Source organism: Citrus clementina, unplaced genomic scaffold (genome assembly GCF_000493195.1).
Source record: "Citrus clementina cultivar Clemenules unplaced genomic scaffold, Citrus_clementina_v1.0 scaffold_2, whole genome shotgun sequence".
In the NCBI taxonomy this organism is placed as follows: Eukaryota; Viridiplantae; Streptophyta; class Magnoliopsida; order Sapindales; family Rutaceae; genus Citrus; species Citrus x clementina.
In genome coordinates, this window is record NW_006262688.1 from 7,667,997 (window position 1) to 7,695,415 (window position 27,419).

The 27,419-nt window shown below is 33.6% G+C and overlaps 4 protein-coding genes and 1 non-coding gene across 7 annotated transcripts; 4 read left to right on the top strand and 1 right to left on the bottom strand.

Moving 5' to 3' along the window:
- The first annotated feature begins 4,189 nt into the window (after positions 1-4,189).
- On the top strand, positions 4,190-7,714 carry LOC18050547 (probable magnesium transporter NIPA6). The gene is made up of 9 exons (XM_006446188.2): positions 4,190-4,402; positions 4,521-4,577; positions 5,110-5,200; positions 5,304-5,464; positions 5,551-5,678; positions 6,116-6,253; positions 6,376-6,468; positions 6,734-6,854; positions 6,935-7,714. Exons 1-9 carry the CDS (start codon positions 4,273-4,275, stop codon positions 7,072-7,074), a joined length of 1,059 nt encoding a protein of 352 aa, XP_006446251.1. The 5' UTR covers positions 4,190-4,272; the 3' UTR covers positions 7,075-7,714.
- A 6,767-nt stretch (positions 7,715-14,481) lies between these two features.
- On the top strand, positions 14,482-17,477 carry LOC18050549 (protein DETOXIFICATION 2). The gene is made up of 7 exons (XM_006446189.2): positions 14,482-14,759; positions 15,584-16,128; positions 16,226-16,312; positions 16,566-16,622; positions 16,784-17,022; positions 17,095-17,300; positions 17,424-17,477. Exons 1-7 carry the CDS (start codon positions 14,511-14,513, stop codon positions 17,475-17,477), a joined length of 1,437 nt encoding a protein of 478 aa, XP_006446252.2. The 5' UTR covers positions 14,482-14,510.
- Positions 17,478-17,992: 515 nt separating this feature from the next.
- On the top strand, positions 17,993-18,065 carry TRNAR-ACG. Its single transcript has one exon. It is a non-coding gene; the product is annotated as a tRNA-Arg (tRNA).
- Positions 18,066-18,132: 67 nt separating this feature from the next.
- On the top strand, positions 18,133-22,741 carry LOC18050550 (integrator complex subunit 3). Of its 3 annotated transcripts, none has more exons than XM_024190626.1 (3): positions 18,133-18,336; positions 18,893-20,939; positions 22,121-22,741. In XM_024190626.1, exon 2 carries the CDS (start codon positions 19,074-19,076, stop codon positions 20,685-20,687), a length of 1,614 nt encoding a protein of 537 aa, XP_024046394.1. In that variant the 5' UTR covers positions 18,133-18,336; positions 18,893-19,073; the 3' UTR covers positions 20,688-20,939; positions 22,121-22,741. The 3 variants fall into 3 exon arrangements, with proteins under 3 accessions (XP_024046394.1, XP_024046393.1, XP_024046395.1); XM_024190625.1 differs by having other exon boundaries at positions 18,914-20,939; XM_024190627.1 differs by having other exon boundaries at positions 18,914-20,880.
- A 1,560-nt stretch (positions 22,742-24,301) lies between these two features.
- Positions 24,302-26,087, bottom strand: LOC18050551 (cytochrome P450 94A1). The gene has a single exon (XM_006446191.2). The coding sequence runs from the start codon at positions 26,019-26,021 to the stop codon at positions 24,438-24,440; it is 1,584 nt and encodes a 527-aa protein (XP_006446254.1). The 5' UTR covers positions 26,022-26,087; the 3' UTR covers positions 24,302-24,437.
- Between the last annotated feature and the right edge of the window lie 1,332 nt (positions 26,088-27,419).

The window sequence follows — 27,419 nt, forward strand, 5'->3', positions numbered from 1 at the left end:
AGGTATATTGTTTAAAATTCACGACCTTTAAATTAATAAAGGAAAATTATGTGAAGTTTAATGTAATTTACCTTGAGAATATTCGAACTCGTAAGTCGTAACGCAACTTGGCAAAGTGGATGGATATACAGTTGGAGCTCTTCTGGAACCAAGTTGCTGTCTGGTGTGGCCCATTGTATTAATCAAGTTAGATATTGCCAAATTAATGACAGAAAGAAAGAAAAATAAAAAATCAAACCATTTTCTCGATTTAATGTATTTATAATTCATCATGTTGCTTTCAATCAAATGTCAATGAAAAATTTCAATACCCTTTTCTACAACACCTTCATATTTAGGTGTCTAGAATCTAGTCGGCTGTTGAACGGCATGCTTTTAGTTTACATAAATCTCACTATTAGAACTGGCAAAACGGATTATCGGATCGTGTTTGTGTCGTATCAGTTTTGTATCGTATTAAATTTAAGTCGACCCAAACTCGACCTATTTAATAATCGTGTCAAAATATTGAGATCCAAATCTGACACAAAAAAATAATCAGATTACCCAATAACTTGCTTAATATCTATTTATTAAACAAAAATTTCATAAAATATTTACACTTTGTCATACATATGTATGCACATACATACATACATCCATCCATACATGCATAATTTATCAATATTATAAAATATGCATATCTACTAAAATATTACATACACTATTGAGGTTTTAATTATATATATGTAAATAATATTATATATCAATATTATAAAATATACATGTCTACCAATATTTTATACATTTACACTATTAAAGCTCTAAATGTATTTAAAATTTTATTAATAAAATATTGTGTTTATATTCATCCTTTTAAAGAATAAAAAAATCATCTCTAATATTTGAATTTTGATGACAAGAATCTATAAATTATTTTAAAATAGAAAATATAATCGGGTCATTGATCGGGTAAATGGGTCAAGAATTTTAACCCTAACCTGACACGGAAAAAAATCGTGTTGACTCGGACCCGACCCATTTAATAATCGTGTTAAATTCGACAACTCATACCTATTTATTGGTATCGTGTTTGTGTCGGGTAATCGGGTCGTGTCAAATTTTGCCAACTCTACTCATTGTACTATAGTTTCAAAAAAAAAATCTCACAATACTATTTTTTTTTCATTATTCAATTGAAGGGTTTAAAAAATTTAGTGATAAAAAAAAACTACAAACAACGATAACTATTATTTACTTAATTGATATAAAATTTTTATTAAATTTAACATTCAATAATCAATTATTTAAATTTTTTTTTTTTAATTTTCATTCCACACTTCGATTCCATTTCATTTCAATTCAAGTATATTTGCGACTATCAATTAGTTCATTGATTTTTTTTTTAATAGATTAGTTCATTGAATTTGAAGGCGAATGACCGGCTAAATAAAAATAGTTGAAAAGGTGCTCGACAACCGCTCCACCTAATTTCATTTGTTAACCCAATTCAAGGCACAAAAGTGGGAATGAAAGTGAAGAGACAAAAACAAAAGTAAAAAAAGAAATGCACAAATGAAGAGCCGCCAGAGTGTAATTCTTGTGGTCTCATATGTGTTGGTCAATAAAGCAGACCACATAAATTATTATCAAAAAATAATAATAATAAATAATAAAAAGAAATGGGTGAACACGTGTACTAGCATGAAGTGTGACGTCACCGAAACAGGTTGTGAATGTTGTCTTTAGTTTATACGCCAACAAACAATCAACAAACACCGCGGCCATCTCATCACAATCAACCTTTCTCTTCACCACACACACGGTTTCATTTACCACATCACAGCGAAGACTCATCGTACCATGGTCTTTAAGAGGACAAAAGACTAAAAAACAAAACTTAAAACATAAATTTGATTTTTTCTTTTTTGAAATTATTACCATCCATGTGTTGGGGGATAAAATAATTTTTTTTAAAAAAAATTTTTAGAATCGATCTTATATAATATATAAGAATTCGTAATTTAAAAATTATACCTTAAAAATTTAAGAAAATAAATAATTTTTACTTTTTTTGTTAAAGTAATTTAAACTCTTAGATCAGTCACCACCACTCCTATTAGATCACGATCCACCACTAAAATAATCTTTCAGGCTATGATCAGGTTTAATCTGCACTTGACGTGTGGACGGTTTTATCACCACTAAAAGTAACTAGTAGGAGAAAATTTTTCTCTTAAAATTAGTGAGAAAAAATTATTTTCTCTAATCTGTATAATGTGGACTCTCTCTTTTTTCTTTAGAGAAAATAAGTATTTTTATATCTTCCTTTAGTGAAAACACTAGGATTCAAATAATAAAAATCAAAAGTCACGTTAATTGTTTTTTCTATAGGGGCTCACCATGTAAAATAACATAAGGCCCCTTACACATAAGCAAATTAAATAGAGTCTCCCACTAAATGATATATTTAAGTTTTTGACCCAAATAACTAATTATCTTTCTTATTAATTCAGTAGTGGTGCAGTCAATTAAATGAGCTAACTCAGGGATCATTTTGAAACATACAATAATGACTACAACAATTAAGCATGTAATTAAATAAGCCTAATCGTTTAATTCCAACTCTACTGCACTATAAGATTGAAACTGATCTCCATAATTGTATGTTCGAATAATAATTCATCTCAAGCCACATTGATTTCTTTACTGCACAATCATTTATACCACGTCATTAATTAAATCGATATCTCAACTGTCCAATCAATTTAATTACATCTTCTTCCTTAATACTCACTGGTTTTCTCTAATGATCATTTTCAACATACTAAATATGTTGGCACACTCTGGCTAGAGAATTTTATGATCAAGTGCCGAAAACCCATCAAGAGATGTATTGTATAAATTCTATATTGTTAATCTATAACTCTAATACTCATAATTGCTCCTACCAATATACTAAGTAATCTTGACTACAAGTATGTGTCGTGTCCATTAGTAACTCAAATGGAACAATAATTACAATCATGAAATCATAATTAACTCAACATTAAGATTACAGTAAAATCAATGTCTATGAGATTTAATAAGTCTGATATTTATTGTAAAGTTAATTAAATCTCATATGTGATCTTGTTCAATGTAGTTGTACTACATCAATAAATTCATACATGATTAAAGACAAATCATTTAATAATTTCATTACAGTCTATACCTAAATAAAGTGCCCAACTTTATTTATCAACTGCAAATTAAATTTATTTAATCATAAGATAACTTGTATTTATATCTTCTGTGAATCCACATGGTGATTACATAAATACATATAATATGATTAAATGATCTTTAATCAAAATATTAATGCAATTAAGATATTTGAATAAAATACCTCATTTATTTTATTAATCAGAAATTTTTTTATTACAATTAAATAAACATATATGCTTTTAAAGTGCATATTTTCTCAACACTATGGATATATTATAAATTTAAAATTTCATAAGATTGAGAAGTTATCAAGCATTAATTCAAAAATAAATCCCCATTGATATTAGAAAGAGAAATTTCTACTTTTATTAAAAGGAAATGAGCCCTATCACACGGTCTTTGCTCGAGTGGTGAACCACTACCCTAAAGTTAAGTATGACTATGAGTGCAGTGGTTTGAGTTCTCATGAGCTCAACCTCATTCTATTAAGTATAATTGTGTAGAGTTAATTTATAAGTTTTTTTCTCCTGCCAAATGCGATATTTGATCACATGATCTGTTATTATATATCTGATTGTAAATATCTGAGTAATAATAAGTTATTATTATAATCATATTTCCCTTTGCCCGAGTGGTGAAACACTTCCCTCAAAATTAAGCATGATTATGAGGACAGTGGTTCGAGTTTTCATGAGCTCAACTTCATTCAATTAAGTATAATTATATAGAGTTAATTTATAAGTCTTTCTCTTCTACCAAATGCGATATTTAATTGTATGATCACATGATCTGTTATTATATATATTATTGTAAATATTAGGGTAATAATAAGTTTTATTATTATTATCATATTTCCAAATTCAATGAGTGTAAATTGTATGATTAATAATTAAGTTAGTAGTTGGTGGGGGCCGTGTCAAAGCGTGCACACAAGGAGTAGCTGTACACATGTTCACACCATAGTGATTCACAGCAAAATCGAGTACATCAAGCAACGACAGACGAATATGATGAGCAAACAAGAGCCAATGATTGATAGATTTCGATGAAGATCAAAATCGGAGAAACAGAGACCAGTTCAAGAACATGGCTTTCTCTAAAGACAATTTAAAAGGATTTGTTTTGGCATTGTTGTCAAGTTTTTTTATAGGCTCAAGTTTCATCATCAAGAAAAAAGGCCTCAGAAGAGCTGCTGCTGCTTCCGGCGTTCGAGCTGGTATTTATATTTCTATTTTAGTTTACATTATCTGGTCTCATGTCTGGGATTTTTTTTTTTATTCGGAGTTTGCTTATCTCAATTTGGTTTGGTTTTTATTCTTGATCTTATTTTGTAGGTGTTGGTGGTTTTACTTATCTCTTGGAGCCTCTTTGGTGGGTTGGCATGGCAATAAGTAAGTGTTTCTCTCTCTCTCTGTCTTTTTGTGTTTGTGTTTGTAGTTTTTTTTTTTTTTTAAAGGAAGTACTGATTAAATCTTTGTAGTATAAGAAGTATATTACCTTTATTTTAGAACTTGCTGCTTTTATGTAATGCCACCATTATCTGCTAGATAAATTCTCTGTCTATCCTATAGGCCGGCAATTGTGTGAATTTGATTTTGAATGTCATGTTTCATGTCATCTTCGAATTTAGGTCCATAGATTATTGAAAATTTAGTAGGCCATTTTTCTCTCGTCATGATCATTGTCTGATGAATCTATAGCTTCAACAATATTAACAGGGAGTTACAAAATTCAGCCCTGTGTTCAGTTGCTCATTGGATCATTTCTCTTTCATTGAAAAGTTAGCATCTGCAGATCTTCATGTTTTTGTTCTATTACATTTTTTATTACTTACTAGAGTATGCTAATTTTGATTTACTATGTGCATTTGGTCTATCACTGATCTTTGGCAGAATCATTCTTGTTGTATGATTTTTGATATAGTGATTGTTGGAGAGGTGGCAAATTTTGTGGCATATGCATTTGCCCCTGCTGTTCTTGTTACACCTCTTGGTGCATTAAGTATAATCGTGAGGTAACAGCTTTTATATTGTTTCACTTATTCCAGAATCTTCTTGAAACTATGTATGCATTTGTATGATTTGTCTGTGGTTGTTTCACTGTTTTGGACTGTGTAGTGCTGTATTGGCACACTCTATCTTGCATGAGAAGTTACCGCAGCTGGGGATTCTGGGATGTGTGATGTGCATAGCCGGTTCTATCATAATTGTTATCCATGCACCACAAGAGAGTCCTATAACTTCTGTTCAAGAAATTTGGAGCTTGGCAACCCAACCAGGTTAGTGCTTACACTTCTTTCTAGTTGTTCCTTATATTCGTGTTGCCTTTTATTGATGACTAACTATATTTCTTCCAATCTTTCAGCTTTTCTACTTTACGTGGCATCCGTAATTGTGTTGGTTTTCATTTTGATCTTCCATTTCGCACCACGGTGCGGAAATACAAATGCCTTAGTATTCATTGGCATTTGTTCATTGATGGGTTCTCTCTCGGTAAAGATTTCGAATTTGTTTCATTTTTTAGAGTTTTGATTAACTTATCCAATATTGATGGAGTATATTTTGATCATTATTGAAAACCATCACAGTGAACTTCAAATTTATCATCACGGTGTTGAAAGTTTTGGCTATGATAGTTATGGGAATTTGCGTTTTCTTCTACTTTGAATTTTGAAGGTAGCAAACATTTCTGGGCATCAAAAAATAGGCTGTAAGAAATTTTGGGCTGTAAGAAATTTTGAGTTACTAAAGAGTCTATCTGTTGTTTATTCAGACTAAACTGGATAGAAATTTACTTTAACTGGAGGCAGATCAAGGATCATGAATACCTCTTCGACCTGAAGAAGAGCGTCACATGATAATAAAAATAAAGTTAATATATAATCACAAATTCTTATTTTCTTCTTTGGGTTTTTGCAACTAATTTGCAGGTGATGAGCGTTAAAGCACTTGGAACTTCGCTGAAATTAACCTTTGAAGGAAAGAACCAGTTACTATACCCTGATACATGGTTTTTTATGTTGGTTGTAGCTATATGTGTCATCATGCAAATGAATTATCTAAACAAGGTTAGTAATGTGAAATACTGACCATTTAGTTTGGACTATGCCCGCAGTTTTCATACATTGATATGGTGATTTTGTAATCACGTCAACATGTCTTTTCTAAGGAATCCCAAATGATGTTGCAGGCGCTCGACACATTCAACACTGCAGTTGTGTCCCCCATATATTACGTCATGTTCACATCACTTACAATCCTGGCCAGTGTCATAATGTTCAAGGTATTGTTATTGTATACCTTTTTTCTGAGATTAACTATAATTTTTCTCTAGTTAGCAAGTAGGAGCCAAAAATGAAAAAAGTGATAAATTTACCAATGATTTCTTGAAGTGGCTGCAACACATTGATAAATAGACCTGCAGCCCATACTCTTGAACTTTTTCAGAAAAAATGTTGGATTTCATTTTATCTCCAGTTCATCCTAGTCAATTTTTTCATGTGTCTCATGTGATGTAACGAATTATGTGGTGACATTTATCATCTTAGGACTGGGATGGCCAAACTGCAGCAAGCATCATATCAGAAATATGTGGCTTTGTAGTTGTGCTCTCTGGGACCATTTTGTTACACACAACGAAGGACTTTGAGAGAAGTCCTTCTTTCAGAGGTGTGCAGCATTTTGTTACATTAAATTTATTTTAGCAGACCATGAAATACATTCAATTAACCATTTTTTACGAACTGTAGGTGGCTATTCATCTTTAACCCCTGGATTATCACCCATAACCCCAACACTATCTACCCGACTCTGCAGTGGAAATGGTGAATTGTTGAAGCACGATCAAGATGTGCCTTCTGAGGACTTCTGTAGACAAGAAATGTACTAGGAGTCTACCTCCTGAGAAGAAGTTCTCCGAACTTGTCTAAATACAAGGCAGTTCAAAGGTTTGAATTTTGGGAACTCTTGACAATTGGAATTGCCAAAAGGATATCAACACGAGTTATGGATCAGGTCCAAAAGTGCTTGACATGACATCTTCAAGATCAAAATTGGTATTGGTTGTTACGCCTTTGCCTCGTGCTTGTGCGCCAATGGAATTTCAACATTGAGATTCCTAGTGGAGTTTTGGCTTAAGATATAGAAGCATCCTTTCAGGAGCATTCTTTGTACAGTGTGTGATATATTGCTGGCTTTTTAAAATTGGTCGGTTGGTTGGCTTGACTCATCAAATAAGATGGGATGGTTGTAATGTGAATTTTCCTTTCTTGGAAGATGCAGAAGCCTCTAGTTTTGGTGGGGACAGCTGATGTCTGCCTCTTCAGAAGTATTTGCACCATGAAATTTTTGTATGCGGGATGAGCTTTTTAGACAGAAGATACATCATATAGGGATTCATTTTTCGACAATTTTGTTTTTCATTTCTTTCCATGTTTCACCAAGAAACAAATGCATGTGCAATATTTTTATAGCATTGTAAGAGTGATCGAATAGAGCTAATTATCATTGAGAAAGCAAATGTTATGTTCGGTTCTTCTCTTACTAAGATGCCTGCACAAGTGTGTGTGTGTGTGTGTGTGTGTATAGCTCTTGTCTTTTTCATTTATAGGACGGACGTACTCATGATATAAATATTGATGTTATTTATTATTATTCCTGCTTTAGCTAAACATGACAAAATTTTGATAATATAAACAATGCAACACCATCAAACACAAATTGGACACAGAATTCAGATATTAAATTTTCTGACTTTATTTAGCATAGTGTTTAAATAAGCTGTGGGTTTATAGGGCGAGAGGTTATTGATATGAATATGTAATTAGCATTCATTAGCAACCCCAAATGCAGAGGCAACCAGGGTTTTCACTCAAAACTCACTTTATTATATCTACTAAAGATATCACATGCACCGGCTTTGCAGTTTGGGAAACTATGCCCTAGCCCACAATGTCTTCCCGTGCACACTTTGCTGTCACCTCATCAGTCATCATTTCCTACAATCATTAAACATAAATAAATGTTTCTAGAAAAATATTAATTATGCAATAATACATCTATAAACTCTGTCAGGGCACGCATTAATTCTAAACAAATTGGGTAAGAGTAGAAACATTACCTTCTCCTGCCAATAGAGTGAAGCTTGCACCATAAAGTTAGTCCAGCTAACTCCACAAGATATTGATTCATCACTATGAAATTCCATAAATTAAATGAAACTTTTAGTTTGTGAAAATTGAATTTTGAAATTCAATGACAGATCAATGATTTTGAGGTGTGTACGTAACCCTTCCCTTAAGATTATATTCATCAATGATTTTGAGCTGTGGCTATGGAGATATGTCATTAGCAACCCCAAATGCAAAGGCAAGCTTGCTTTTCACAAAGTCCTCTCACAGCTCCACTAACGTTAATGTGTTTATTAACACAAAAGGTATTACATGCAGCCTCCTTGCAACTGGGGAAACTAAACGCAAGCCCACAAAATTTCCCTGTATGCGCTGCTGTCACCTCCTCATTCCCTACAATCATCAAAAAACATACATACATAAATACATACATACATGTACATATACACGTGCATGCATGAACTTGAAATTGGTAAATTAAAGGTGGCATAATTTTTCTCCATAAACTAGATTTTACAAAGAGAATTTAAGGGCGGGATATCAATCCTTTTATAGGAAAACTCATCCCAGTCATAAAACAATTGTTTTTTTTTTAAAATTTTTTTTGTTATCGGAGCACGTAACAAAGTGTTATAAAAAAACCATATATAGAAGAATAAGCAGTAAAACTGCAAAATGTTAATCTCGTTTATTTTACTAATAAAAACAGTATAGTTATTGTTATTATTATGCTAATTCGGTTACTGTCGTTTTGATACACCCATAGTTAATCTTGGTGCAAATATAGTCATTATTATGCTAAGAGTATATTTTTACTCAAACCCTTCGTCTCCTAAAGAAGTATTGTTTTCTTTCTATTCACTTTTTATCATGTGTGATTTTTAATCAATTATGAAAATTTTCATGTACATAAATGTCAAAAAATGAATGGAAAAAATACAATAATTCTGGACTTAATTTAGTGTTCTGCATGATTTTTCTTTCTTTGTTTATTTGATCTAAAATTGTAAATGAGTGAAGAAACACCAAATATGAACCCAATAATTGAAGAAAAATGGATGAGAGTTTTTACCTGCAATGAAGAGAACAAGCAGCAGAACTGCCAAAGCATAGAAAACCTTGATGTTTCTCTGTTGGTGTTAAAGTGTACTCTTCTGTAAATTAAGATTTATGAGGATTTTGATTAACAAATGGATGAAAAAAAAAGACTAATGTGAGTTATTTTACAAGTTTTTAGTGTTCTAATAAAAGAAATGGTTGTAACAGGTGAACTTTCAAGCAAAAAAAAAAAAATTCTTTTAGTAAACAGGAAAAAATAATGCTTGTATATATATATTAGTAATTTGATGTGATTTGTTTTTCGGCACACCATGATTAGTAATTAAATTTTCTGGCCACAAATGTGTGAGTAAAATTAAACCCCAAATCTCTTAAATCAACCTAGAGATTTCACCAACTGAATGCTATTTCTTTAAACTATTAGACTATTGTTGATATTTACAATCAAACTATTATAAGGACGTTCGAATTTCTCAATTATACAATATAATTAAAAAATGAATTAACGCTTTTGTGATTCCATGACCACTTTTCACCAGCTAAATGCTGATACCCACAAATTACTGTGAATTCTTTAAATAATAATAATGTACTTTATGATATCTTAAGAGATTTTCATTTAAAATTTGTGGTTTCAAACACAATTTAATTGCTTTCTCAATCATAAACTAAAAGATAAGATAAAGCCCTGTTTGTCTTCTTAATTATGAGTTTTACGTACTTAGGAAATTCACCATTAATTGATAAAGATCTCCATAGGGTATATTGAACAATATATAAAAATTGATTTGAATCCCTTAAATATTAAGATTGACTTCACCTTTTCATTTGATTTGAAACCCTTATATATTAAACCCAATTTTGTAGAATTAAAACTTCTGCTAATCTAAAAATATGGAAGAGAGGCAACTTATAGAGTGCGTGGACTACACAATTGCTTGAAATGGATTCAAGAACTTAAGAAATTAAGTTACATAGCCGCACCAGTGGTGAGCATATATATTTCTTTTTTATTATGTATTACAAATTGTATTATCAGCCAATCATATATGGTTGGTCACCATGGCCAGCTATAGCCAGCTTGCCGGCGGCACAATCAATTGGCTTTAGCTTTCTCCTAAGCCTCTTATTACTCTTTTTTTACTAGAGGAGTATAATCGATTGATCTGATATATTTGAATTCAGTGCTGATTTGATATCTGATGCAGTGGCAAAATCATTCACAATTCTAAGGTTGCTTTGAAATTTATAAAACCTTATTTTTTTTTTTAAATACTGATTACACATCAGATTACTGTATTTATAACTGCTATTATAACAGATATTACATTAATATTTACAATCATATATATATAATTGTGACTCACATTTCCCATTATTACGTTAAATTCAATGAAGTACATGCTCAGACAAATACCCTCACAGACGAGGAATGTCTCTACTCTACTCGCATTTCGTAAGGGAGAATGACTTATAAATATTTTAACCCCCACAATACTTTTGTGGGGACTGAGAGCTAGTTGAAAAGTAAATAAATTGAAAAAATCCTTTGCAACATTTTGAGAACACATGTATGCGTGTGATAATTTAGTCCATTAAGTTGTAAGTATCACTTTGAACGCCTTAATTTTATTAATCATTTCTTCTCCTACATAAATACAAAAGAGCAAACCACTCCTCTTAATTTAATGTCTTTTAATTAAATTTCCTTCAATCACCAAACAATCATGTTTTTCCTTTAATTGTTAGTCGTACAACGTCTCAAAAGTGTTAATCTCCTTTATGTTAATAACAACAATCTAATTATTGTTATTATCATACTAAGGCCATTGTCGTATTTATATTCAAAGTTAATCTTGATACAAATATAGACATAATTATGCTAAGACAAAAATATTTATTTTGCTATTTCTGTTCCAAGGCTGTAATTATTGTTTTATTTTGTGTTCTTTTCCTTTTCTTTTTCAAAAATAATTTGACTAATGCTCGATGTTTCAATGTAATAATAGAAAAGAAATAGATAGCATGAATGGTGGAAGACTAATGGGAAATTGTAAACGTATGTTACCAATTTACCATACCCCTAGAATAAGCCATATAAAAAGGTCACGTCTTGCACATTGTAGTGTGGCATGTGATGCACGCGTATGCTTTTCCTATGACTTCACTGCAGTAGCGTGAAGCGTTATGACTTCATTAATTAGAGAGTAATTAGTTAATTGATGATTATGTTCAGCTTATTATGACCAATAATATCATCTAAAGCTGTCTAATTAATTCACAACTCAAATATTATTTATGAAGCTCGTTATAGGTGTCCACCATATGGTGAACACTTATACTTTACATCATCTTCCATTACGTAGAATAAGAAAAAATCACACACACGCGCGTGTGCGCAAGAAAAATGCCCTTTTCACCTCTCACGTTTAATACAATAATCCATTTCATTCTTATTTTTAAAAAAAATAGTGTATTTCGTTCATGTTTGTCAAACAATAACACAAAATATCCTTCGGTAAACGTCTATAATTCATTGAGGTGAAAATAAAATTTTCAGTTAAATATATGCAAATCATTTTAAAATAAAAATCTCAAGAACAATCAAATAACAAATGATTTTCTGCATAAAATTTAAAAATAACACCAAAGAATATGCAACACACAGACACATGCATATGTGTGTCTATTAAATTTTTTAAATGAAGTAAACTAAATTTTTTAATAATAATAATCCAATCAGGAATCACTTTTATATTAAGGTCAAAGATAAGCTAAAAGATAAAAAAGAAAAAAAAACACACACACACACACTCTAATATAATGTATTTTATTATATAGTATTTCTAAATATGTGCTTTTATGTTTTTAGTATGTATTTTTTTAATAAAATGAAGAAGTTTGTGTTTACTTTTGGTAGAATAATGGTACATATTGATTATTTATTTATTTATCTAGACCATATTAAAGTCAATAATAAGTTAAAGGACAAAAAAAAATTCACTCTAATGCCTGTGAAATCTATTTTTTTTTATTTTGTCCTAAATGTATATTTTATGTACTATTTAGTGTTATTATTGTTTAGTTAATAAGTTCTCTTTAAATTTATATAGAAATACAGATTTTTTTTATTGTGTTTGAGAGTTTTATTTTAAAATAATTTATATATCATTATTTGAAAATCCTATTATATCCCGAATGAAGTATACAGTTCCTAATGAGTAAATTCATGAAAGGATGTTTTAGGCTATTATCTAAAAAGTAGGAATGAAATGCGCCATTATTTAAATAGTAAAGATGAAGTGAGCTATTGCACAAACCTTAGGGATGAAAAGGATATTTTTCCTCTCTCTCTCTCTACACACACATAAATACATATATGTCAAAAAAATTTGGTTAAAGTGCGGCATTCAAATTTGGGCCATTGAATTTGAATATGATAGTCCATTATTATTATTTTTATTTTAAAAATCTGCACGTGATAGGATCCATCATGTGTAAATTTTAAGAGCCATTGGATTTGAATCCAATGGCTTCAATTGGGATCTCATACTTTAATGAAAGTGTAGAATCTTCAATGAAATCACACACACACACAATCAATGATCCCTGATTATATTAAAGTCAGATATAATATATTATAAAAAAATATATTGTATTAGACTTTGTATTTTCTTATCTTTTATCTTGTCCCTGACCTTAATATTATCATGAATCTTTGGTTGAAAAATTATTACTATTATTAGTAGTGGTAGTAGAAGTTTTTTTGTCTGAAATTTTAAAGCGTGGAAAAGTACAGAAAACCTTTAAAATTGTGAGGTTTGATAGTATTATGAAATTAAGTTTTAAAATCGCACGATTTTAAAGGTTTTTCGTATTTTTCCACACTTCAAAATCCTGTATTGAAAAATTTCCCTCTCTCTCTCTATATATATATAATTTGCCATTGAGGATTCAACACATTATTAAAATGCAAAAATACTACTATACTACAACTTGTAATGGTATAATGCTTTAATGCTTTTAACATGTATATAGATGCTTTTTTTATAGCTGGTTATTGGGGTTTAGGAGATTAAATAAACGCTTATGACCATTAGATAAATCATACCAAGCATACAAGTAATGACAATATTCGAACCCTGCATGTTGTCATTAATTGTTTATGACAACGTTCACACACATACTGTGCGTTACAAAAAATAATTATTTAAGTAACAACCTTCATATATATTGCGTACTTGTAAAACTAAATTGCACGATGCAGTTGCTTGTTGTAGTAGATCATGCATCTTGCTAGATTATGACATTTTTTATTGAGAAACATTTTTTTTTGGGTAGTTTTTAAACTCAAAGTGATATAAAGTTGGTAAAAATGAAAACATAAGTAGGTAGTTTTGTAACAGCTTAATTTTTTGTGAGTAAATTATTATCAACCGGAATATTTAAAAATTTTAAATAAAAAATCTGGTTAAAAATCAAATTTCAATAATTCCATTGACAAAGCTCACTTCTTCTTTTTTTCCTTGAAACTTATTTAATTAACATTTTTTACCTTTCCATGATTTTTTTTTTTTCAAAAGAAAGCCTGTGTGGGACTCGACAACAAGAAATTAGTTTGTAAATATAATGTAAAAGTAATCCCTTATAAAAATCCCTAGTCAACCAGTCATATTTGATTGAGATCATCTCCGTGTTCTGTCTTGAACCACAAGTTAAAGGGAGTGCATATCTGAATGATAAAGATGTACACATACATACCCAGAACCAGAACAAAGTTTAACTGGCTAATAATTAATAATTAATTTTTTCAAATGACATTTATTTTCTATTGTCAGTAAGCTTATTACTTCCGGGAACAAATAATTAATGTCATTGATTATAGAAAAATCACTTCTCTATTTTCAGCAAAGTAACGTCACTTAATCAATGCAATAAGCACAAAAAAAATTGGGAAGAATATGCTAGACATAGATATAGAGATACTCTTAAAAGTTATCAATTGCTCATTTTGAAAGTCTAGTAAATAATTTAGCTGGCAAGCAATGTCTAAACTCTAATTAAGAGGATATATAAAAACTTTCAGCTATTTCAAGTCTTGATCAATCCTCTTAATTGATTTACGCAGAAGGTGCTTATGGCAGAAATCCAACAGAGCTTGAGCACTGATGCAAGAACTGCTAGTACAAGATTAGTATTGGTGGGTGAGTTTGTGAAAGAGTTTAAGAAATTAAGTCGCATAGCTGCTCCAATGGTGGGCATTTTTCTTTTTGATTATCTGTTACAGGTTGTGTCAACAATGATGGTTGGTCACCTTGGTCAGCTTCAGCTTGCCAGTGTCGCCATTGCCACCTCCGTCACCAACGTCGTCGGCTTTAGTTTTCTTGTAAGCCTTAATTTTCTCTTCTCTAATTTCTTCTTCTTTTTTTTCCCCCAATACGCTAGAGTTTTGAATTCATGAGAGAGTTAGCATTGCTACTACTTAGTGATATTATATATGACCTACGTATTGTATTTTGTGGTATTTTCTTAGACATTGTTGTTGTACAAATGACATTAGGAGCGGAGCAGCCAAGAATCGTCAATCTAGGGGGTCATTGTGTTATAAATAAGAAGTCATTGGGGATAAAGTAAACAATTCACAATTTTGAAGGTTCAGTTTCTGAAAATATAGCGACCATTTTGGGTTAAGAACAATATACTACTACTTTCGTACATAAGACAAAAATGACAGGAAGTTTGAAATGATTTATAAGCCGTGCGTTTTATTTTTGTCTAAGTTATTTGTATTTTTATTTGAAAAGAAAAAGTGAAATGAGATGGTACGTTACTACGTGATTGTCATTTTTTTTGTTGATAAAAGAAAAAAAAAACATTTTAGTCAATTCTGTCACATTGATTTTATGTCAATGTTAGCTTGACTGTTACTAACTAAATTTGAATTAGGTAAAAAATTCAATAAAATCTAATGTCAAAGTTGAATTTATAAGAAGATATATATTTTTTATTCTCAATCACTTATTTACTAGAAGAGATTAAGAAAAAAAAAAATTAAGAGAGAATCCTTGTCATTTTTTATAAATTCATATTTCTTTTAATTATTTCATAAATCAGCGTGTATAGATGACCTGATACCTCTGATGAATTTTAATCGTCTCCAATGTTTTGATAATGTTAATAACTTGGTTACATTTTGTACGCGGGAATCAGTCAGGATTGGCCGGTGGATTGGAGACATTGTGTGGGCAAGCGTTTGGAGCGCAGCAATATCAAAAGCTTGGGATACATACAAACAGTGCCATAATAAGTCTCATAGCCATTTGCCCCATAATATGCATCCCTTGGATCTTCATGAACAAATTGTTACTTGCATTGGGCCAAGATCCATTAGTCTCCCACAACGCAAAAAAATACTCATTGTGCCTAATCCCCGCATTATTTGCAAATGCAATCCTTCAACCCATAACCCGATTCATGCAAACCCAGAGCTTGATTTGTCCTATGCTAATAACCTACTTTTGCATTCTTTGTTTTCACATTCCTGTATGTTGGATCCTAGTGTTTAAACTAAAGCTAGGGATTCTTGGAGCAGCTGCTGCATTTAGCTTATCTACTTGGCTCAATGTGGTATTGGTTTCACCGTATGTGATGTACTCTTCTTCATGCAAAGATACACGTGCAAAATTATCCAAAGAGGCTTTTCTTGCTATCAAACAATTTTTTGCCTTCGGTCTTCCTTCTGCGCTAATGCTTTGGTAATTCTTTAGTTATTTCATCTTTTCTTATAATTACTCTTGAAAGACATTGACTTCTATTTTAACTTTAATCTTTGTATTTATGCTGTGATTGCAGTCTCCGATGGTGGTCCATGGAGATGTTGATATTATCATCGGGGTTTCTTCCGAATCCTAGGCTAGAAACCTCAGGACTTTCCATATGGTAAGCTCCTAATTGAACTTGTTTTTGACTTTTTTTTTTTTTTTAACTTGAAAAATTATAAAGAATCTACCAAACGCTGATAAAAAACAACTACGAAACAGGTCTATTTTAGCGTGTTAATTGATACACATCTATGAAGAAAGAGACCAACGATATTTAGACTGAATTCGGACAAAAACAACTGTAAAATAAATTCCCAGTTCCACTACTACTATTGAGTATTCCTCTAATTTGTTGCTATATTTGTGATCAGCCTTGCAATCACTACGCTGCACTTCATAATACCATATGGGATTGGAGCAGCAGCAAGGTACTTTCAATATCCAATAGTTATCAACATTTTCTAAATTTGAGAATATTTCACATCTGTAACTATATACTATATAAAAGCAAGGTATATATCAATTGCATATGATAATCATCTTTAATTATATACTAAAAATAATATATCAATTATTTTATGACATACAGTACTAGGGTTTCGAATGAACTAGGAGCTGGAAACCCAGAAGCGGCTCGGCGGGCTGCTTGGAGTGCTGTGTTTGTTGCTACATTAGAGGCAGTCATAGCCAGCACAATTCTCTTCAGTTGCCGCTTCATTGTGGGATATGCTTACAGCAATGACAAACAAGTGGTAGATTTCATTGCCGCCATGACTCCACTAATATGTTTGTCAATCATTCTAGACACCTTACATGCGGTCTTTCAAGGTCAGTTTCTAAATTAATGTGTCTCTTATGAATGATATGGGTTATATGTGAATAAGATCTTTTTCAATATAGGAGTTTCTAGAGGTTGTGGATGGCAGCATATAGGCGCATGCATCAATTTTGTAGCGTTTTATTTGGTTGGACTCCCTGTTGGCGGTGTGCTTGGATTTGTAGTTCATCTGAGAGGGAAAGGGCTTTGGACTGGCATTGTTGTTGGTTCGGCTGTGCAGTCAACACTTCTATGCCTCATTACATGCTTCACAAATTGGAACAAACAGGTTAATTAATTCTCTCTCTATATATATACATGTTCAGTAACATCGATCCTACGCTTATCTTGAGGATTGCATTAAGCCCCATTATTGATTTGCTTTCATTGTCACTTTCAACTCTCCTTGTAGGCAACTAAGGCCAAAGAGAGGCTAAGGGAAAGGGAGAGAAGCTCTGCTGCGTAAAATATATATGTGGTTGAAGTGGGAGAAAAAAGAAAAAAAAGAGAAGAAATTCCTAATCATTTCTTATGCTCATATCAATGTTGACTTATTATCGAAATATTTTATTACAGTGAAAATATAAGTTTTTTTTTCCAATCTACATTGTATATTTTTCTGTTTAATTAAGAGTGTATTTGAGATTGAGGTGCTGTAACTTTTAAATTACAGATGCTGTGAAAACAAAACTATAATTATAAAACAAAAGTTAGTAATATATAGTAAATGTAAATTTTAAATAATAATTTTATTAAAGATATAATAGATTTTTATTATACAAGTGAAAAATTATATCAACATATCTTTCAAGTTATAGTAGCTATTATTTACCAAACACTTTAATACTGTAACTTTTAAACTATAATTGCCCAACTTTAATTTTAAACGCACTCTAAATTATTTATGAAGCAAAAATTTATGAGTTATGTCAATTAATGAATTCGAATTATAGTTCTGGATAGAAGTAATGCGCAAACAAAGACTCCATGGCCCAATGGATAAGGCGCTGGTCTACGGAACCAGAGATTCTGGGTTCGATCCCCAGTGGAGTCGTTTTCTTTTTGGTTTTTTTTCTTCAAACTATTTTAAGCTTTTAACTGCCTGGGAACAAACAGTTCGGGTTCCCCCAACCGGATGGAAGAAAACCTGAAACAAACCCTAATTCCAAATTGGAAGAACAAATACTCAAACAGCGAAGAGTCCGTCCGTCCGTCCGTCGCTGCAATCCGTAATTCGACTTCCTGTTGCCATGTACCGGCGCCGCTGAGTACGTTCGTCGTCCTCACTCTTCACGCTGCCTTGCTTCCACTTCGGCTGTCCCAAGGTAAATTGTTAAATTGCTGATTTTTTATGTTAAACATAGGCTTCCATGAATGTTGAATTCTTAATTCTTGAGAAAGAACGGATATTTAGGGTTAGGATTTTTATATAAAAATGAGAACTTTTTAGCTCATTTTAGGATTTTTTGGGATTTTTTATTGAATTTCCTTGCAACCAATTATCATTTGGTTGCATTATTATGGGGGTCATATGCTTAATATGAGGAATGAATTAAATCATTCAGCTAGTGGAGGATTACTTGCCCTGAATTAGAGATCATAAGCTTGCTAGCAAGGGCCAGGGAGAATTAAATTTCTTTCATTTGTAATTTATTAACTTCCTAATGATATACTCAAAAAATATATATTTGTAGTCTCACATCCTTGTGAATGGCAAGTGATTCACCCAAAATCCAGCTAAAGCCTAAATGCTTGGAGACTCGCTCACCACAATGAACAGAACCCTAAACATATTACCTCATTGAATATAACCCGATTGAATTTTTGAGGTTGACCCAACTAACAGTTGTTTGGATTTAAATAATTCTCCATCTCAATCAGTGAACTGATTGTCAATTACAGTAAATATGGTGAAGAACAACGTCGTTGAACTCTAAGGAAGGGTACTGGTGATTCTCATTCTGACAAGATGGCAAATTCCCTCACTGAATTGAAACCCTGGCTGGTATAAGGTATAAGGTATAAGGTATCAGTATCCGTTTTATTTGCATTTTTCCTCAGCATGGCTTCAAAACTAATTGGAACAGCACCTCGTGAAGCTGAAAATCCTTACGAACTCTCTATAAGGCAGGCTTTTGATGCTCTTGAATCAAAATTGCGACCTCCTTTTGCTTTAACAGTCCCAAATCCACAAGAATACATGCAGCTCAATAGGGCTATTCTTTACGGGGTTTTATGTGAACCTCATTTTGCCAAAGTTCATATTAAGCATTTACATGCTATAGTCACTGATGGGTATGCTTTATTTGTGAGTTTGCTTGTTAAAGTTGTTAAGGAGTTGTATGTTAAACTGTTTGATTCTGTGAAGAATCAGTTGATTTGGGTTACAAAGGAGATGATTAATGTTTCGGCTGTAGGGTTTGATGGTTTGTTAGTGAGTTTGTTGAGGCAAATTGTTGGTGGAGATTTTAGTGATGGGAATTTGTGGTTGTGTTTTGAGTTGGTGAGCCTGTTTTTGGGTAAATGGGATTGTTTGTTAGAGGAGGAACCGTTGGTTCTGAGTAGTGCTTTGTATACTTTTCTTCGTTTATTAGCTGATCATTGTAGATTATTGACTAATTCAAAGTTAGACGTGTTGAAGTGTTTAGAGATTGATTTTTGTGTCAAAATGTTGAGAGAGCAGTTTCAGTTATGTTTGAAGATTGGTAGAGATCTTATTCGGCTACTGCAAGACTTGGTTCATGTACCTGTATTTCGTGCTATATGGAAAGATTTAGTATTGAACCCGAGTGAGTTTAAGACCCCAGGGTTTTCGGATATTTCACAATTGTATCATCTGAGGACTTCGTCCCGGTATTTCTTAACAAGGATCACTCCTGAAATGGAAACTCAATTGCGGTTTTTACTTACACATGTGAAATTGGGTAGCCAAAAGCGGTATCAGGCATGGTTTGCTAAGAAGTTTCTTTTTGGGCCAGAAAGAGAGACTCTGATAGTTGACATTATACGGTTTATATGTTGTGGACATCACCCCTCTAATGAAATCATTCAATCAGATATTATTCCTAGATGGGCTGTTATAGGTTGGCTTCTTAAGAGCTGTCAAAAGAATCATGTTGAAACCAATGCGAAGCTTGCACTGTTCTATGATTGGCTTTTCTTTTATGAAAGTGTGGACAATATCATGAATATTGAGCCTGCAATGTTGCTGATGGTATGCTCAATACCAAGATACATTGACATGACTCACACTCTTCTCGATTTTTTATTCCTTCTTGTGGACAACTATGATGTTGACCGGAAGGATGTTATAGCTAGAGGAGTAAAATCAGCTTTTGCTACGCTTGTTCATAAAGGAGTAGTTCAGTCATTGGATGTCTTGGTCTCATGTAAAACACTTTCTCCTTATCTGAAAGAGAGGCTATGGAAGATTCAGGTTTTGGAAGTTGGAGTTCCTAATGAGTTGCATCTGTTACATATTTCTCAGCACTCAATGGAAACTTTCAATTTGCCATCTCCAACACCATGCTCAGAGACAGAGAGGCAACCAGCAAGAACTGGGGAATACGGATTGCAAATTAAATCTGCTGATGAACCTATTGCAGTTTCTGATGACTTAGTTATTGCTTGCCATTCATCACCCAATAATGGTGTAACCTTTGAGAGTTCAGTTTAAAATCTTGGATATCTTAGAAATTCAAATAAATTGGCCCTTTCCAAGACCTCGTAACACCATGCCTTTCAATGATGGATGTACCCAAATGCTGTAGCAACTCAGTTCTAAGTTTCCTTTACAGCTCAAAAAAGTCGGTGCGTGACAGTTGAGCATCAACTTAAGGACTCAGTTTCGCTTCAGTATACAGTCAAGCGTAAGAATGTTGCCTCTGAGAGTTGAGCAGTAAATTATATTTTATCAGAATTTTTGCAGGTTGGGTTTTACATATTTATTTGATTTTTTTACTGATTAAGTATTTTCTAAATAAATAAACAAATTAACAATCTATTGCTAAGGAAAGGAAAATACTGAGAAAACTTTTGCCTAGGAAAAGCAAGCCAAAATTGGTTTCATTTTGTATTATACTCACACCTTGTCGTTTTTTCAATCGTCCGTAACAGTTAAAATAATTCTGTCATAGTTTATATAGATTTTCTACTCTATATACTTTGATTAACTTCTTTCTTATATAGTACTGCTATTTTCAAGGGAGTATTTTCTTGCTGGTTTCATTGCCACAAGCATCTGTTTCACTTAGGTTTCCATTTTAGTATGATTTGAACTTGGCTTTCTGCAAGTCAGGTACAGAAAAATGATTATTTGTTGTATTAGCTGAAGATCCTAACACCAATAGTCCAAAGTCTTAGAATCTCTGGTGTAATACACCCTTCCAAAACTTGTTGCCTTGTACATGGAAATGTGGCAACAATTTATTGGTGGGATATGTATCTGGAGAGCTTAAGACATTGAGACATTCTCAACCAAAAGATAGTGAAAGATATTACAATTCTGAAGCAAACAGTTTTGGTTCTGATAATAGAACTTTGTGGTCCATTTGTTTGTTTTGCTGGGAAAAACGATTAATTACTTGCTGTCTCAGTGCTAAAGCATCTCAAAATAAAGAGAAATCACACGTTTTTTCAACAAGGCCCTGCATTATAACAACATGGACTGTTGCTTCATTATGCCAATGCTTGTAATTATTTAGAGAGTTATAATGATTGACTTTAGAATGGAACAATACTATTAAGACGATGTATCTGAAAGAGGGTTAAAATGCTGCAAAAGCACTGCTGTTGTATGTTATTGCTACTTTTGAATAGAAGTTCGTTTCCTCCTCTTCCCTGTCTAATTTTGATCCTAATCTTTCACTTTTTTATCTTCTAGTTTCTGGCTTTTATCATCTACTTAAAAGTCCCCTAGCCTTCTAACGTTAAGTTTGCATTTTGCAGTTTATGGTCTGGGAATTTTCATCTTCTTTGACTTATAATTGACTTGTTTGTTGCATTTCCAGCACTATGGCTTTAAGATGTCCGAACCTAGTGCTTTGCTTATCTTAGAAAATAATTCACATCATGGTAAATCATCTAATTATGCCTCTTTCTTAATCTCAGAGATGCTGGTTCGGACTTATTGAGAATGCCTCTAGAGCTACTAGGGACATCATAACACTTTGGAGTCGAAGTCAAATTGGTACCTTTACCCCCTTATTCCACCTGTTTGAAATCTTGAAAATTGTTGAATTGATGAGGTTATAAAGGGAACAACTCCAAGTGGTTTAAGTTTATGCTACACAACACCCGATGGCTTGTGAGCTACATGAGATATGGAGATCAATTTGTTGAATAAGCAAGCAGATTTTTGAAGAGGTGTAGAGAAAATACTAGAAAAAGGGTCAGAAACTTGAGCTGCACAAGATGAGATGGCATGTTAATATTATTATGGTTAGCAGAGTCTGTGACTCATTTCTGCTGTCTAAAGACTGAAATTTGAGTGAAGGGTGAAGAAGACCTGAAAGGGTATTAAGAAAGGAAATTGAGAGCCAACAAGTTAGGCTGTAAGCCTGTAATCCCTGACCAACTAGAGAGGACATTGTCAGCAATGATGATCACTAGCAACAATAGGTATTCTTTTTCTTTGTAAAATATTAGCTGAGATTATGGAAACATAATTCTCAGCTAATAGGACATTATGAAAATCCAGAGAATGGCGTCAGCTTATGCATTTTTCAGTAACTTTATTAAGCTCAATAGTAGTTTCCATTTATAATGTAAAAATTTTCAGTCATTTTGTTGCTCACTGATAGGGATGGCAATTGTACCCGCAAACCCGCAAACCTGTCCAAACCCACCCGCCAAAACCCGCCCGTTGCGGGTAATTTTACCCGTTGCGGGTGGGTTTGGTATTAACCTTATATCCGGTGGATACCCGCATGGATATCCACCAAACCCGCAATATTTTTTTCAAATATTTTTAATTTAATTTAAATCTAAAAATGTATAAAGAAAATAATGTCATTAATTAAATTACCAAATAGCCAAAGGCTCAAAGTTGTGTATGTGTGTATGTGGCCTATATCCTATTCTAAATTCATAATCTAAAGAAAACTAAAGGCATTTTCCTTCGAATTAGCATTTGAAAATATTAATCTTAATTATTATTATAGGCATTGTATTGGATGGGTGCTTATGGTGGTGAATGAAATGAATATCTTCTTTTGGAGCTTGTTTTAAATGATAATATGAAATGTAATTATTATTTTTAGATACTAGTTTGTGTTTTTTAAATGGATTTGTGTAATTTATACTTAAATTTGAGAATTTGTGTTGAATAGATGTGGAAATTTTAATTTTTCATTTACATTATTTAAATATAAAATTGAGTATGTTATATGGAATTTGAGGTTATTATTATAAATTTATATATTAAACATTTGTGATTTTAAATACGGAAATCCGCAAAAAATTCGCCGGATACCATTGCGGGTTTGGTAATTGTTAAAACCCGCTGCGGGTGGGTTTTTGTAAAAAAATTAAAACCCGCTGCGGGTTACGGGTGGGTTTGATAATTTAAATTTTGTACGGATTTGAGTTTGGTAATGGCAAACCCGCTGCGGGCGGTGCCCATTGCCATTCCTACTCACTGAACAATTTGCTAAGTACTGTGGTGTTATTCATTTAAAGCTTCTTTTTTTTTTTTTCTTATGAGCTTTTATGTGGATCTAATACGTGCATGAATTAGCAAAATATTCATTTCAATCTGGCTAATATTAGTAGCCTCAGAAGGATTTTTCGGAGCTGATGGCTTTTGGTCTGTGTTAAAGTTTTATCCGGGAGGTGTAGGTTCAAGGGCTTTAGTTACTGGGATTAGCGTTTAACATTGAAGGAACACTCAGCTGTTTAACTTCTGGGTAGTGCAGATGGAGGAGTTGCACTGCAGAATTTTCATTTCTGCATCAGAAAACCAACTATAGACTTGGGATTCCTCTCCACAATCTGCTTTTTTTGTCGGCAGTCTGAGCATTGATATTTGGTGCACCGGGTTTATCTCTGCATCAGCAGAGTTTATGTGCGGATGATTTGATATTTCAGTAGTCTCTCATTCTGATCTGTCTTCTTTTGATGCTGCCACTGTTGGCTTACAGATTACTATTTCATTGGCCGTTCCCACTCCTACTGAATTTTGCAAAATTGTAAATGTTGGTTTTTTTTCTCTACCTCAAACCTCTTAGTGGATGATTTTTCTAATTTCTTACAATCTATTACTTATTTCAATAAAATTAATCTACTCTTTATGCTCAGAAATGAACAAGGAAATTGCATGTCATTAAGGGAAATAATTCAATATAGACAATATCATAACATTTGTGTTTAGAGCAAAACTATAATACTACAGCAATAAAGGCTAGGGATGCATCCATCAAATTCAAATTTATTGGCATCTTCTCTTTAGCTGAACTGGAAACCCACCTCTCATCTTAAGCTGCAAAGATAGCTTGTAAGGAGGGTTCATCATCTTCTCTGGAGTAGCACCTCCATTAATGGCTACGATCTCAAACTGATGCAACACCGTTGCAGCAATCAACTTCATCTGCAGATAAGCCATATCCTTCCCCAAACACAACCTGGGCCCTCCGTGAAACACCGGAAACTTAAACTGATCACACGGCTGAAACACCCGATCGTCATCCAACCACCTCTCAGGCCTGAACTCCCTGCAATCCTTTCCCCACACTCTCTCCATCCTCCCCATTGCATAAGCCGAATAATCAGCGAACCACCCTTTTCTCACCCGCGTCCCATCCGGCCACACATCATCATCCACCGTCAATCTCGAATCAATAGGCACCGGTGGAAACAGCCGCATTGACTCCGACAGAGCAGCATGTAAATAATGCAACTTCTTCAGCTCATCATAGCTGAAAATCCTGGGCTCGTTACCCGACAACAACTCATTATCCGGAGACTCAATAAGCGAATCCAACTCCGCGCGAATTGCATCCGCGCACCTGGGGTGACCGGCGATCAACCAGAAGAACCATGTCAGCGCCGTCGACGTCGAATCTTTACCTGCAAGAATGAAGCTTATAACGATATCTCTCAGAAACTTCCTCCTCTGTTCTCCATCTTTAAACTCCATATCCGAGCTCGCGACAATGAATCTTGACAACAAATCTTGGTGATTTTTATCATCATCATCAACACTACTAATCTTTAAGCTCCGTTCTTTTGATGCAATAATATCCATAGCGTACTCGTTGATCACATAAATTGCTTCTTTAAAGAGCTTCTCCGGTTCAATATTGAGCAATCTTTTTGCTTTCCAAAACGCAGCAACTGGGGACATGAATCTTTTCCAGCAAATCTCGGTGGCGTCGTTAAATGCTTCAATAAAATAAGAATTTTCCACCATAGTAGAAGGATCAACACCGAATGCAACGTTGCACATATTATTAAAAGTGAAATCTTCCAACACTTTTTGCAAATCAATCACCAAGCCCTCGTCGCAGGCGATGCACAGGGACGGCAAGAGCCGTTCGGTGATCTCAGATTCGACCACGTCCGTTATGAAGTTCTTGAGGGACTTGGTGCTGAACTCGTGGCTGGCGATCTTGCGCTGGAGAGTCCAGGTGGGTCCGTCGGCGTTGAAGATGCCGTCGCCGAGGAGCTCGCGGAGGACGGCGGAGAAGCGGGAGCCTTTGACGTAGTTGGGGAAGTTGGTGTGGAGCAAGTGGCGGACATTGGCGGGGTCGGCGGTGGCCACGCCATTGGAGAGGTTGAGGAAGGAGTTGACTTGAATAGTGGAAGATGGGGTTCCGGAGAGCTGCTCGGCGACCCAGTCGTGGAAGCGGTGGCGGTTGCGGAGGAATCCGAGGAGGTTTCCGATTATGGGATGGAATTCTGGAGATGGGGTTTTGGTTTTGGATTTGGATTTAGAAGAGAAGAAGGAGAAAGCGAAGAGGATGAGAGTGAGAAACGTCAGAAATGGCACTACGGTGCCGTTTAGGTCCAACATTGGGGTTTGCCCTTATCGTTCTCCTGTGAAATGAGAGGAAATTTGGTGCTTTATTTATGTGATGATATCCTTCTTGTGACACATTTTTATTTTATTTCGAAAATTTTACTCTCCTTAAATATATGAAAAAGATCTATATGATTAGGGATGGCAATAGGCACCGCCCATAGCGGGTTTGTCATTACCAAACTCAAACTCGTACAAAATTTAAATTACCAAACCCACCCGTAACCCGCAGCGGGTTTTAATTTTTTTACAAAAATCCACCCGCAGCGGGTTTTAATAATTACCAAACCCGCAATGGTATCCGACGGATTTTTTGTGGGTTTCTGTATTTAAAATCACAAATGTTTAATATATAAATTTATAATAATAACCTCAAATTCCATATAACATACTCAATTTTATATTTAAATAATGTAAATGAAAAATTAAAATTTCCACATCAATTCAACACAAATTCTCAAATTTAAGTATAAATTACACAAATCCATTTAAAAAACACAAACTAGTATCTAAAAATAATAATTACATTTTATATTATCATTTAAAACAAGCTCCAAGAGAAGATATTCATTTCATTCACCACCATAAGCACCCATCCAACACAATGCCTATAATAATAATTAAGATTAATATTTTCAAATACTAATTCGAAGGAAAATGCCTTTAGTTTTCTTTAGATTATGACTTTAGAATAGGATATAGGCCACATACACACATACACAACTTTGAGCCTTTGGCTATTTGGTAATTTAATTAATGACATTATTTTCTTTATACATTTTTAGATTAAAATTAAATTAAAAATATTTGAAAAAAATATTGCGGGTTTGGTGGATATCCATGCGGGTATCCACCGGATATAAGGTTAATACCAAACCCACCCGCATCCATGTGCGGGTTTTAATTTATAATACTAAACCCGCCCGCAACGGGTAAAATTACCCGCAACGGGCTGGTTTTGGCGGGTGGGTTTGGGCAGGTTTGCGGGTTTGCGGGTACAATTGCCATTTCTATATATGATGAACATTTTGGACCTCAACTTTGGGACACAGCTACCATGCAGGGCATGAAATCCCTGTATGGTGCAGGGGCCAAACTTAAACCGTTGGATTCAGCTTGTTTGAATCCAACGGTTGTGGTTTTAATTTAAAAAAAAAGAGAAAAAATGAACAAAAACAGGAAAAAAATAAGGCAACCGGTTGAATCAAAAGCATTTTCCCCTCCCTTCCTCTCTTTCTCCCTCCCTTTCTCCCTCTCTTTCTCCTTTCTCCCCCCCGAACATTGAGCAGATCTTTATCATTCCTCACACTGTCACAGTCTCGTTCTTGGTCACTCTCCCACTCCGGCTCACACTCCCGCTCCCACTCTGGCTCACAGTCCCGCTCCCGCTCT

Bases quoted from the DNA above. Each gene is read 5' to 3' on its own strand.
- LOC18050549 (XM_006446189.2), top strand. From the start codon at position 14,511: ATGGCAGAAATCCAACAGAGCTTGAGCACTGATGCAAGAACTGCTAGT. The intron at 14,760-15,583 runs GTAAGCCTTAAT...CGCGGGAATCAG, and splicing joins TCGTCGGCTTTAGTTTTCTT to TCAGGATTGGCCGGTGGATT. The intron at 16,313-16,565 runs GTAAGCTCCTAA...ATTTGTGATCAG, and splicing joins ACCTCAGGACTTTCCATATG to CCTTGCAATCACTACGCTGC.
- LOC18050550 (XM_024190626.1), top strand. From the start codon at position 19,074: ATGGCTTCAAAACTAATTGGAACAGCACCTCGTGAAGCTGAAAATCCT.
- LOC18050551 (XM_006446191.2), bottom strand. From the start codon at position 26,021: ATGTTGGACCTAAACGGCACCGTAGTGCCATTTCTGACGTTTCTCACT.
- LOC18050547 (XM_006446188.2), top strand. From the start codon at position 4,273: ATGGCTTTCTCTAAAGACAATTTAAAAGGATTTGTTTTGGCATTGTTG. The intron at 5,679-6,115 runs GTAAAGATTTCG...ACTAATTTGCAG, and splicing joins CATTGATGGGTTCTCTCTCG to GTGATGAGCGTTAAAGCACT. The intron at 6,254-6,375 runs GTTAGTAATGTG...ATGATGTTGCAG, and splicing joins AAATGAATTATCTAAACAAG to GCGCTCGACACATTCAACAC.